This window comes from Dunckerocampus dactyliophorus, chromosome 6 (assembly GCF_027744805.1).
Source record: "Dunckerocampus dactyliophorus isolate RoL2022-P2 chromosome 6, RoL_Ddac_1.1, whole genome shotgun sequence".
NCBI lineage: Eukaryota > Metazoa > Chordata > Actinopteri > Syngnathiformes > Syngnathidae > Dunckerocampus > Dunckerocampus dactyliophorus.
Genome location: NC_072824.1, coordinates 14921536 through 14933949, shown reverse-complemented (window position 1 = coordinate 14933949; position 12414 = coordinate 14921536). Strand labels below are relative to the sequence as shown.

Here is a 12414-nt window from a genome sequence, read left to right as displayed (position 1 = left end):
CTACAGTATCTCTGGTCCACTTTATTACAGAATGCTCAAGTGGGGGGTGGAGTTGTCCATAGATGGGCTGTTCCTACACTTCTGTGTCCACGTTTGGGAGGATTTGTCAGCAACTGTGGAAATCACATTTACTTCATCTTGTACTTGTTTTTAGCGCTAAACGACTTAAGTATCGCTTTGCTAGATCAAAAGTTAGCGATAGAATCCCCTACTACAATGTTTTGACAGCCACTAGCTGGTTGCAGCAGACGCTGGTTAATCCAATATTGACAACATGGCACACTAATCGATGCTTACATGCATGCCATATGGCGCAGCTAGCACAAGATAGCACAGGTTTAAATGCACTCCATTTCTCGGTAAACCGAGCCAATGCGAACAAGAGGGTATGTCTTCGTAGCGGATGGGTTATTAATGTGTTAACGTCACGCATAAGGGCGTAGCGACGGGTGTTTGCTAACGGATTAGCCTCACACTAGTTCACATTTTGAGTGAATCCACGCCTCCTGATTAACAACGTGCTTAGATCCGTCATCGGGCATGAAGGTGTCCTCTATCAAGTGCCCCAATGTCTTCGGCGTCTAGTTGTTATTAGAAACTAACATTTACACGGTAGGGGCATTTTAGTAACAATAATACAAAATTTAGCGTACTAGCTTCTCACGCTATGCTACAATAACATGAACGCGAACGCTACTTTGACGTTAAACTAATCAATAAAGGAGTAATTAAGGACTACGAGTACAGACAAAGTACACTAAACCATCCATTCTATATATACAGCTCGCCGTTATTACAATAATGTTTTGTTTTTTGTAAGTTTCGAAGTCAATTTCACACCGGTCCGATAATGGGTGCACAGTTGCAAATCCACTACGGAGCAACAGTAGTTAGCTTTCTGCTTAATTTGTTATCTTAAAAAAAAGAAATAAAGACATACCTCAGTGCAAGAACATTGTCAAAGCTTGTAAAACTGGCAATGGCAGCCTTTCTGGCAGGTTGACCGGGAGGGTAATGGGAATAAAGAGGGATTAGTGATGGCATGGGTGTACGTTTGGGAGGGACATGGGGGGAGGTGGAGTGCACATACAGGTATGTAGCGCACAAGATTCAATAAAGATGTCTTGTATATTCATCACTAAATGTATTATTGTATTGTTATTGTGCTCTTGAGATAGCAGTGACCATATCTCAAATTTGACACATAAATGGCACATCAAAACTTGGAGATATGATCAAATATTGATTTCCATCCATGAGTCTTAACACAGCATCTACAACTAAATAGTAAAATGTTTTCTGCGTGTTCTTCAAAGCCTCCATCCTCCGTCGATGATGTGCTCAGTGCCAGTCACATAGGCTGACTGTGGAGGAACATTTACACTCATCAGACACTTCATTAGATACATCTGCACAATAAAGACAAAGTTTGCTCCCTTCTCTAGCGAAATATTCATAAAATAGACTAAATGAACATTAGAAACATATTTCATTGTGATACAGTGCAGTTCTACACCAATGCAAACTCCAACCGCTTTCAAACTGAACCTTATCATCTTTGTAAAAAGGCCACATTTTCTGATACAGCTCAGATTGTGTATGTCATACTTACTTCATCAGAGGCCAGGTACACACACAGGTAGGCCACCTCTTCCGCTGTGCACATTCTTCCTGTTTTCTGCCTGGCCATAAAATCCTTATAAGCCTGTTAAAGGGGCAGAGAATAGCATGTCAACATTTCATGAAAACTATAAAAAGGTAATAATAAATAAGCCAACAGTACCTTTTCTGGGTCAGGTTGGGCCTGGATCCGACCCCTTAGTGATGGCGTATCAACAGTGCCTAAGGCATAATTTTTTTTTTTAATTAGTCGATTCATTGTTGATTAAACATGTTGAAGAAAGTGAGGCAAAATGGAGTGTACAGCCAGATATTTATTGATTTTGCAAAACGATACGGTACAATACAAAAGGACTACTTTGTTACATGCAATATTGTACAAAAACCAAGAGGCAAACATTTTAGAAAAAAATGAATCATACAAAAAGTGAGGTTTGACTTACTAGTTAATGTAATAATGATTTGGGGTGCATGAGAAAGTGGAAAGGAAAATGCTGCTCCTTACATAGGTACAGTATATTGCATAACACAGCAGCAACAGAACCAATGTTGTAATAGCAGTAAGGAGCAAAGTAAACAGTAAAGAACTTGGTGAACAAAAGAACGGCAAGTGTAACATGCATGAGTTTTACACAATAGCTGAATTAACATTTTAAAGTGCGTGAAGAGGTAGAAAAGGCTTTTGGATGCTGACCACTCATCAACTACCGCCATCTTGTGAAGATGATAAAATACATTAGGAGGTTGCTTACGGACTTAGTTGTAATGCTAATGTGTTTTGTTCCAGCGTTAACTACAGACCCCGGTGGTTTGTTGCCTCTTTAAACTACGAACCCGGCAACTGGAGCAGACTCTGTGGTTAACTGAATAGAGGTAAAGTTTGAACATTTACGGTAGTTTGTGGCCTAAAAAAATATTAGTAGCTAAGGCAGACATCCCTGTAGTACTGCGGCACAACCACTCCGGCCCGTATTATTCTGCTCAGTACAACACTGGCATGGGAACAGACAAGCTGTTCAAGCTTTATTCATACAGTCTATATTTGAAATACAAAAGAATATAACAATATCATCAAATACAAAAACTCACTGATATAGGCAGTATTATCTAGTGGAACAGGACACAGTGGCGTGTTATTTTTTAATCTTGACTTACCAGGACAAACGCAATTACAGCGGATGCCTCGCTCGATAAAATCGGCAGCTATAGATTTGGTGAGGCCAATCACGGCTGCCTTGGAGGTGCTGTACACACACCTGTTTACCACACCTGTGTCAAGGAAACATATGTCACACACACACACACACACACACACAAAGCCGTTATCTGGCGTAAGAGGATTAACATGGTCATACTACAGTGCCTTAATGCCTCTTCAAATAAATACAAGTGGATCTATTGGCCGCGGATGCTTCACCTTTTATGCTTGATGCGACCGATGCCATGTTAATGATGTTTCCTGACTTTCTTGCAAGCATCTGTAATGATGAAATTAATTAGGGTTAAGGGTGGCGTTAATTATGCATAACTATGGTATAATGTTGAAGTTAGGAGAACATTTAGCTGGAAGACCTTAACCTGGATTAGTAACTGGGCAGTTGCTGCCCATCATAGCTTATCTCAGTAAAACAGCTTATCTCAGGAGTACAAAGGATGACAACTAAACAAACAAATAAGCATATGTCGCTACCGTTACAGTTGCATTCCCCTAAGAGGAGGATCAAGCAGTATTTAGTGAGCAAAGGTCACCTTGGGCAGGAAAGCCTTGCACATAAGGTACATGCTCCGGACGTTGACATCCATGGTGAAATCCCAGTCGGCCTCTTCACAGTCCAAGATGGAGCCATGATGCACGAACCTATAGATGCCGCTAATTAGTTCATTGAACATTACATATGCCCGTCTAGTGTCTACAATACAAAGTTATACAGTAATCCTTCGTTTCTCGTGCTTAATTGTGTCACGCTTCGCAGGACAGGAGCGTGTACTTCCTGTCCTGCGCCATTATTCTGGCAAGCGATGCTTCCGGGGTGGTGGAAGGAACTGCCACTCCACGCCTGGTGGCCGCACAGCTGCGGTCAATTGTAATCACTAACAGTTAAAAGACCAGCGCTGTCGTATGCGCCGCGCTGGTTCATTGTTGTTGTCATTTCCATCGTTGATTTTTCCGTGCTGTCACCTACCTGTTTATTGTTTGTATTATTTTTCCCACAGAGTTTTTCCTCTGTCACTTTTAGTTTGTTCATGTCCTGTGCAATAAAATTACTTTTATTTTTGCACTTTGCCGCCTTCTCTCTGCACCCTGGGGGTCAACCTGCCGACAGCTTCAACGAACCGTGACAGAATGAACCAGCCAGCAACGACCCCCGCAGAGACAGCTCCCTGCAGCTTCGCGGAGATGGACGCTTTTTTCGAGCGTTTGCTGCAGGAGCACTGGACACTCGGTAGGATCATGGAGCGCCTGCGGGAGGTGAGAACCAGCAGTGATCAACGCAACCAGGTAGTCGGATGCAAGGCCCACCTCCAGCCCCCTCGCCACCCTTCTGGACCTCTCGGTGACGTCTGGAATCCGTCCCTTGAGGGGGGGGGCTATGGTCGGCTGTGCGCTCCCATTCGCACAGCTGCTCGCGGAGCGGACCGCAGGGACGACGTTTCGCCAGGCTGAGGTCAGGTCACCTCTGGTGCCCGCAATCCTGTCCCGCGGGGCCGAGGTTGGATCACCTCCGACAGCCGAGAGCAAGCCGTCGCCCGCCGAGGCTCCTCCCTCGCCTCCGACAACCGAGAGCAAGCCGTCGCCTACGGTCGGTTGTGCGCGCTCAGTTGCACAGCTGCTTCCGGAGCGGATCTCAGAGACGACGTTTCGCCAGGTTGAGGTCAGGTCACCTCTGGTGCCCGCAATGTTGTCCCGCGGGGCCGAGGTTGGATCACCTCCGACAGCCGAGAGCAAGCCGTCGCCCGCCGAGGCTCCTCCCTCACCTCCGACAAACGCGAGCGAACCCTCGCCCGCCGAGGCCCCTCCTCCACCTCTGACAGCCGGCGACCCTCCGCCGGTCCTCCCTCCACCCACCCTAGAAATCCTGGACTCATGGAACGTCTGGCATCCGTTCCGTGGGGGGGACGTACTGTCACGCTTCGCAGGACAGGAGCGTGTACTTCCTGTCCTGCGCCATTATTCTGGCAAGCGATGCTTCCGGGGTGGTGGAAGGAACTGCCACTCCACGCCTGGTGGCCGCACAGCTGCGGTCAATTGTAATCACTAACAGTTAAAAGACCAGCGCTGTCGTATGCGCCGCGCTGGTTCATTGTTGTTGTCATTTCCATCGTTGATTTTTCCGTGCTGTCACCTACCTGTTTATTGTTTGTATTATTTTTCCCACAGAGTTTTTCCTCTGTCACTTTTAGTTTGTTCATGTCCTGTGCAATAAAATTACTTTTATTTTTGCACTTTGCCGCCTTCTCTCTGCACCCTGGGGGTCAACCTGCCGACAGCTTCAACGAACCGTGACAAATTGGTTCCAGACCCAACTGTGGATAAGTGAATTTCGGTGAAGTAAGATTCCTTCTTTACAATTTGAATATTTTCATATTTATGGCATAGAAAACCTGTTTAGAGCCTTGTAAATATGTTTTTTTTTATTTTATACATTGTGGAATAACCCCTAACCCCTACTGTAGTCATCTTTACACTCGTATTACCCAATACAGCAGACAGTATCACCGAAAATAAGTCGTGTAAGACATTAAAAAAAAAAACTTGTACTAGTATGTGACGCAGTAAATGTGTTCCAGTGCTCGTAGGGGAGCAAAATAGGTGGCGGACAGGAAGTGACGTCTGGGGTTCAGAGTTGAGTTTTAGCTTGTCGTGGGTTATGGCCGCAACAGTAGCCTGTGTTATTATGATTATGATGATAATTATTATGTTATGATTATTGTGCTTGTTGTGAGATCATTGAAACCTGCACTAAAAGCCTGTTTTTCTGGGGATCAAGTATGGCGCTTGTCTCACTGAACAATTACTGAACAATTTAGAATACTACAATTTGAATCGTGTCCTTCATGGATTATATTTCTATTTTAGTTCATTTAGCCATTTTTATGCTTGAATATGCTTAATTCAGTAAAAAAAACAAACATACAATTTGCTTACATATGAAATTTGAACCGCAATGTGGCGAGGGACAACTGTATAGTGCTTTTCAGGGCATTTCGGACTTCTTACTGAGCGTCTATAATGTAGCAGTTTGACCTTGGTTAAGGAGCTTTAGCAAAAGGTCAAGTGGAAGTTAAACCTTGAAGTGTAGGGATTTTGGAAATGTATTAAAGGAGGAGGAGATGAGTAAACAGGCAAGTATAGAAGTGTTGTTGGCTTGTCTACTGACATGTGAATGAAGTATAAAACAACCCTGAATAAAGGACCCCTCTTTTTATAGACCCGTTTTTGGAAAAATATTAATTAAAGACAACATCTTCAACAACTGCAATAAAAAAGGACATTTCTTAGCTGCTACATAGTCGTTTGATGACTTTGCTTCACTACTATTATTTTAAAATCATCTTTGTCCAACCGATGACATCAGCTGACATTGGCCTAAAAATTAGGTGGGGTGGAATTATTTCCAAGTTTCGCTGTTTGTCAATATGCAATTTGCAATGTAAGCCCTGGTTATGCCAAGGAGGAGTCAGGTGTCTACTTCCAAATCTAATATGTTTCGTCCATGCTGTGGTCATGCGTGACGTGCTGAATGAGCCCTGTTTACAATTGCACTGAATGTATTAGTTTAGAGTTTCATACCTTGCACATTACATCTTTCTTATATGGATGCTTGTGCCATATAGAAATGTGGCACTTTCCAAATTGTATCATTACCAGCATTATTTAATTGGATTCTTATTTGTGAATTTACTAAGACTAGCATGCCTTACTTGTTGATAGTGTGAGAACATGTTATTGGATTTGTTGACCAATGGTCATGATTTTTTAAATGACTTTTTTGTTATGACAAAATGTTGGCACTCTTTGTATAACTTACATTGCATATTGTGTAGTATTTGTCCTATTTTGCACAAACAGTGTTTATTTGTGAAATGCATCACAGTAAAAGAAGCTTAATGTGTTCATTACACAAGATTAGTTTGAGGGAAGAGCTGCCGCCTATGTTAGTATCGATTTATATCGGTAATGAAGTGCTGGGCAGTGTCGGTACAGTATATCTGATCAGTAAGTAAATGTTGCATTGGGCAGAATAATACCATATTACTATAGCTCAACTTTCCATAGCTGTGGCCATGTTGCTGTTCTGACCCAAGACTAGTTGAGACTGGCTCAACAGCACCTCTGCTGGATGCAGCAAAGTAGTGCATTCCATTTTGTCTCAATCGATTTAAGTCGATCACCTATTGACATTAAATACACAGTCATTTGAAGTGAAATGTTTAGGACATACTACTTTATATGATGCTGTGCAGTTTTCAATCAAACCTGAGCATTCACCTAGCTCTTGTATTGGATGTCATAACATTGTGTGTGTACCTAATGAAGTGTCCAAGTGCGAACGCCCCAGGCGTTACCACAAAAACAATGTTAATGATGATCAATGGAAAGGTGTAAAAGTACCCTGCGACATTGAACAGGACATCTACGTGATCATGTTCCTTGGCCAGGGCCTCCACTTGGTCTTTCTTGGTCACATCCACCACTTTGGTCCTAATCCCTGTTCAAGAAGAGATTTGGTCACACCATTAGTCCTGTAAAATCATTACATTGAAATATATTGAAATAAACAATAAAAATAATCATGTAGGTCTTTCATTGGTGCAAAATGTGTGCAAGGTTCAGTATTTGCAGTGTTGTTTTTTGGAGAATTTGGAAAAAAAACACTGCTTATTCTAACAATATACATCCGTATACACACAACTATATACAATATATATATATATATATATATATATATATATATATATATATATATACTTAAACATAGGAAGTTAACAGACTCTGGAAGTGACACTCAGAGAAAGGGTATGCTTAAATAAGTGCTGCTTCTTCCTACTCCTTTCTGGACATGTTGAACTGTGCAAGTGTCGACTGAAGCAGCAAAGTTATTTTTTAAATAATTATATATTCATAATTATATGTAATAATAATTATTGCATTATTAATAATTATCATAATAATTTTCATAATAATTATCATATATATATATATATATATATATATATATATAAATAATGATACTTTTTCCCATTTTATTTTTTATTTAAAAAAATACAAATAATATATAAAAGCTAATAAAAAAATGTAATAACTAAGAAGTAGCGGCAGCAAAAAGTGGGCGTGAAAAGTTATGAGAAAGTAAAAAATCAGGTAAGGTAATCAGATTACAACACTATTAACTACTATCAGTTTCATTAAATAACTGGTTATCTAGCCTCTTCATTTGCCAAACATTGCATGAAGTGCTACTGCCTGCAGTACAATATGTTTAGCAGCAGATGGAAGCATTCGACCTTCCTCTACCTTGAATGGCATCCAGTTCTTTGAGCTTCTCTCCATTAATATCAGTTGCAGTGACTTGTGCTCCCTCCCTTGCAAAGGCCTGCCAATCAAAGTAAAAAAAAACAAAAAAAACACACACACAATAGCTTCACTCAATAATACAAGACTCCGACTGCATAAAAGGTTACATTTCGCTTTTGAAGGTTTTCTCAACTGGCCTTCGGGAAAAAGATCCATGGCGACATAAAAGTCACATTAGCAGGTTTCTATAGTCACCAGAGGTCAATTTGTAAGCCTTATGTATCTCCACCCTCAACTGAATTCCATTCTAGCTGCAGTCAGGCGCTGCTGGCTGGATTGAGTGCATCATTAACTACATATAGGAGCTTGAATAGTACCACTTTCGCTTGTCTAAATTGAAATGTTCAACAGGCTCCGACTTTTAAGAATTAGTTCATATGTGATCTGGGCCAAATGGTGTGAGACAATGTGGATGCATCTCTGTCTAATTCCTTCACAGTGCACATTGCAATGCTACAAAGCAACATCTACTCCACACACAAACAGAAATAAGCTTCAGGGGAAAAGGATTGGCCAATCTTGACAAGGACGTTGTTAAATCGTCCTCGTGAGATTGTGAGCATTGTGAAGGTTTCTTACATCTCCTCCAGAAGCCCCAAGATCTCTTTGATGATGCTTCCCTACAGCAATGCCCATGCAAGCAATAAATGTTTTTTTGCTTCAATGCCAATTGTATGATAATGATGAGGAAACATGTAAAAACGAACTAAAAAAATGGATCACTGCGGGAGCACAAGGATTTTATCACTCTAAATATGCGATATGCCACACAATGGGAGAATGTTATCGCTTGCTGGTTGCACACACTTGCAAATATACAGTATAGACCCAAACTGGCATACAGCAGCCTATTAAATAAGCATTTTGTACTGATAATGTGGAACATATCGGTTTGGAAATTCTGATTAAATCCCATTACTACTGCGGCAGCACGTCCAATCCCCTGCGCGGCGGCTGACAACACAATCACTTTCCCATCCAGGCGGCCCATCGTCACTGCTCCCAGCGGCTGTATGGAAACAGAAGATTTGAACAATAATAACAACAGGTTTGTCTGACTGTTTGTTTGTAGAAAAAAAAAAACACACTAGGGGTATTCTGCGAAGCCAGTTCAGTGGGTTAGCGAGCTGTGTTGAGGTAAAAGCCTTAAAATCTTTCATCTTAAAATCAGCTATGAAAGTGCCACTGTTTCACTGTTTAACTAATTCAGAGATGGTATCACCATTTATGTAGAACCTACAAGGTTCCCGAGGTCACATGGATTTTTTTTTTTAAAAGAGAATTCCCTGATGATATTATACATCTATAAGTGAGATAAATTTTCAGCTGAGGGCAACAGAAATAAAATGCAATATGAAATTAAATTATTAATAATTGTTAGCAGATGTAAATGTCATAGGTGTCCTTGCGTGAGTACTGAGCCAGTTATTCTTCTTATATTACAACATTTGCTGGAGGAATAAACACTATGAGGCATCAATCAACTGCATTAAAACACTTGTTTTATTATAAAATGGAAAATAATTGAAAAAGTAGCCACAAAACACGTCACACGCAAAACACCGCCATCTAGTGGTCACAATGAGATACAGCAGATTAAAATATTTCACAAATTTATGACATCAAAAACGAAAGTTGTTGTTCCAATGTATTTATTTTTCAAATTAATAAGTGTTAATATGTCAAAGTTGTGCAATGTTGAGCGTTGATAAATGAAAAGACTAGTAAGGTATAGTTTTTATAATAATCAGTGTTAACTTGCGCATTCATACTGCATGCTGGCATGCCAGCGGTCCTCCATCGCTGTATTGGCAGCAACATTGTTGCTTTTAGCAGTCATAATCTTTTGGGAACTCCTCATAACGCTCCATAATAATTACGTAGTCATTTTTTGTAAAATACACTGGCTGGGATCGCTTCACTTTTCAGCGGAAGTACAATAATATGACGTCAAACGCCCCCTTTCATGTGAACGAGCATTTAGCACAAAGCCGAAAACCGGACTTGACAAAGTAAGTTGATAACCACCGCCCTGGGACCAATTAAGTCTGATTGCGGTTGTTACGTTTTGTCGAGTTGCGTCTTGAGCACAAAGCCTGGTTTGGTTGAGCCACTTTCGCCGTATACCCCCACTGTCTGGCTCTAAAAATCCCTATAGTTGCCTTGACAGCTGAAGTTATGATGCAAATTTCAAGCCATTTGTTGATATTAGTGAAATTATATTCACAATAAGAAACTGTCTTGTCTGCAGCTTCAGGGGAAAAATATTCTGCTGTAGATCATGAATCCACATCCATTATTTATAACATCATCTTCCAAAGAATGTCTTCACAGCAAGTTCTCTTGGAGAGATTTTTATTTAGCTATATTTTGGTATCCACTTGTTAATAATGGTATTAAAATAATTAAATACTGACTAACAGGGTAAGAATACATCATATTTTATTGATATAGAGAGTTATTGGAGTGGAACACTTTTTTTTAACTCGAATAACAGTTTTAATCTTTTAACATGAATTTAAAAAATGGAAATATATTCCATATTTTACTTATATATTTTTATATGTTAAAAAACAATTGGCAATTCTTTGACTGGTTTGGCTGCGTCTTACACGAGTGTAAATTAAATTCTGCTTATTATCTGTCAGTTTTTCAACACCACAAAACAACAATTTCAAGCGGTAACCATAGCAAAGTCTGTCTAATGTTCACCTAAAGCCAAGGCGCTGTATGCCCCAGTAAATGTCATTCAGTGTGTCAGAATTCCTCCAAATTATGTACACAGATTTTAATTGCGTTAGTTTTGTTAAGGATATTCTTATGCACGTATTGGTAGAAATTGAACAATGTATTTATTGTGTGTAGTTTGCCTTTAAATATGTAAAATACAAACTCAAGTCCACTGTACTCCACAAGAAATCAAAGTGCAAAGTACAAACAGGGTGTCAGTCAGTGCTAGGTGGCAATATTATTTGTACAATTACTGCATTTTAGTACTAATGCGAGTAGTTTACCTCTCCTTTATTTTTTGCAAATCCAGTCTGTCAATAAATAAATATTAACACAACATGGGGAAGTATGAAATACAAACGAGAATTGTCTTGTTGAATAGTCTATAACTTGAAAACAACACTTGGTGATCGTTTTAGTGCGTTAACTTCAAGCATAAGTGACCAAGACGATCGTTAATTTTCATATTTTGGTCTTGAAAACTCACCTTGTGTTTGTAGAAGCGACACGTTTATCGCGACACACCGCACATGTGACCCTGTTTTGGGTATCTCCTATTGGCTATCAACCCGGAAGTATCAGCAGCAAACGTGCACACACGTGACCATTTCCTGCTTACTGCTATTGGCTGAAACAGCGTTGCCAGATGAACAATGATGATTGACCTCTGTACAACGTGCGACCAATAATTCAAAAAATTGAAGAATTTATGATAATTTTACTTTAGCAGACACAAACAGGATACATCACATCTTGCAGTGTGCCTGATGTTGAGCACTGTCTCACGTGCCTCTTTCAGCCACGTGAGGGTGCTGTTCTGCCAGTGGCAATTGTTTTCCAAAAGTGAGTTTAGTTTATTTGAAGGTAAAACTTCATTATAAGCTATACTATATACGGTCTGTCGTGAAGTTTTACTGTAGCAGGTAGTCCAGAGCAAAGTCAAATCAAAATTCGATAATATTAGCCTTTAGTATGATAATTTGACATTACCCATCTGGCAACACTGACCTGGAAGTACCCACTGCTATTCGCTATTTTCTGTTGTATTGTGTAGCAGTTGTGCTAGAAGAAGTTGTATTAATGATGAATAATTTTAAAGAAAAGTTTGTTGTTGGTAATATATTCATATTCTCCAGATCTAGGAAAATAAAGGTTTCCATTTCCTTGTTTTGCATAAAATACATGTCTGGTATGAAAACAAAATGCCAAAAAACAAGTTGTTGTTTTTTTTGTCAGAAATCCATCCATCCATTTTCTATACCGCTTGTCCTCATTAGGGTCTCGGTTAAGCTGGAGCCTATCCCAGCTGACTTTGGGCAAGAGGTGGAGTACCCTGTATGGGTCGCTAGCCAATGGCTGGGTATAGACAAACAACTATTCACACGCACATCTATGGACCATTATTCACACTCACGTCTATGGACAATTTTCCAACTAGCCTAACATGCACATTATTTTATTTATGTTTTTATGCAATGACCTTTGCG

At 40.2% G+C, this 12414-nt stretch overlaps 1 protein-coding gene across 1 annotated transcript; it reads right to left on the bottom strand.

Annotated features, from left to right (window-relative positions):
• Positions 1 to 1215: 1215 nt before the first annotated feature.
• On the bottom strand, positions 1216 to 11599 carry bdh2 (3-hydroxybutyrate dehydrogenase, type 2). Its single transcript, XM_054778260.1, has 10 exons — positions 11415 to 11599; positions 9117 to 9206; positions 8138 to 8216; positions 7235 to 7331; positions 3370 to 3478; positions 3038 to 3098; positions 2776 to 2889; positions 1784 to 1842; positions 1613 to 1705; positions 1216 to 1364 (listed from the first exon to the last, which is right to left on the bottom strand). Exons 2-10 carry the CDS (start codon positions 9186 to 9188, stop codon positions 1311 to 1313), a joined length of 738 nt encoding a protein of 245 aa, XP_054634235.1. The 5' UTR covers positions 9189 to 9206; positions 11415 to 11599; the 3' UTR covers positions 1216 to 1310.
• Positions 11600 to 12414: the final 815 nt, after the last annotated feature.

Bases quoted from the DNA above. Each gene is read 5' to 3' on its own strand.
- bdh2 (XM_054778260.1), bottom strand. From the start codon at position 9,188: ATGGGCCGCCTGGATGGGAAAGTGATTGTGTTGTCAGCCGCCGCGCAG. The intron at 3,099-3,369 runs GTGACCTTTGCT...TCATCATTACAG, and splicing joins GCAAGGCTTTCCTGCCCAAG to ATGCTTGCAAGAAAGTCAGG. The intron at 1,843-2,775 runs GTAAGTCAAGAT...ATTATGCCTTAG, and splicing joins CTGTAATTGCGTTTGTCCTG to GCACTGTTGATACGCCATCA.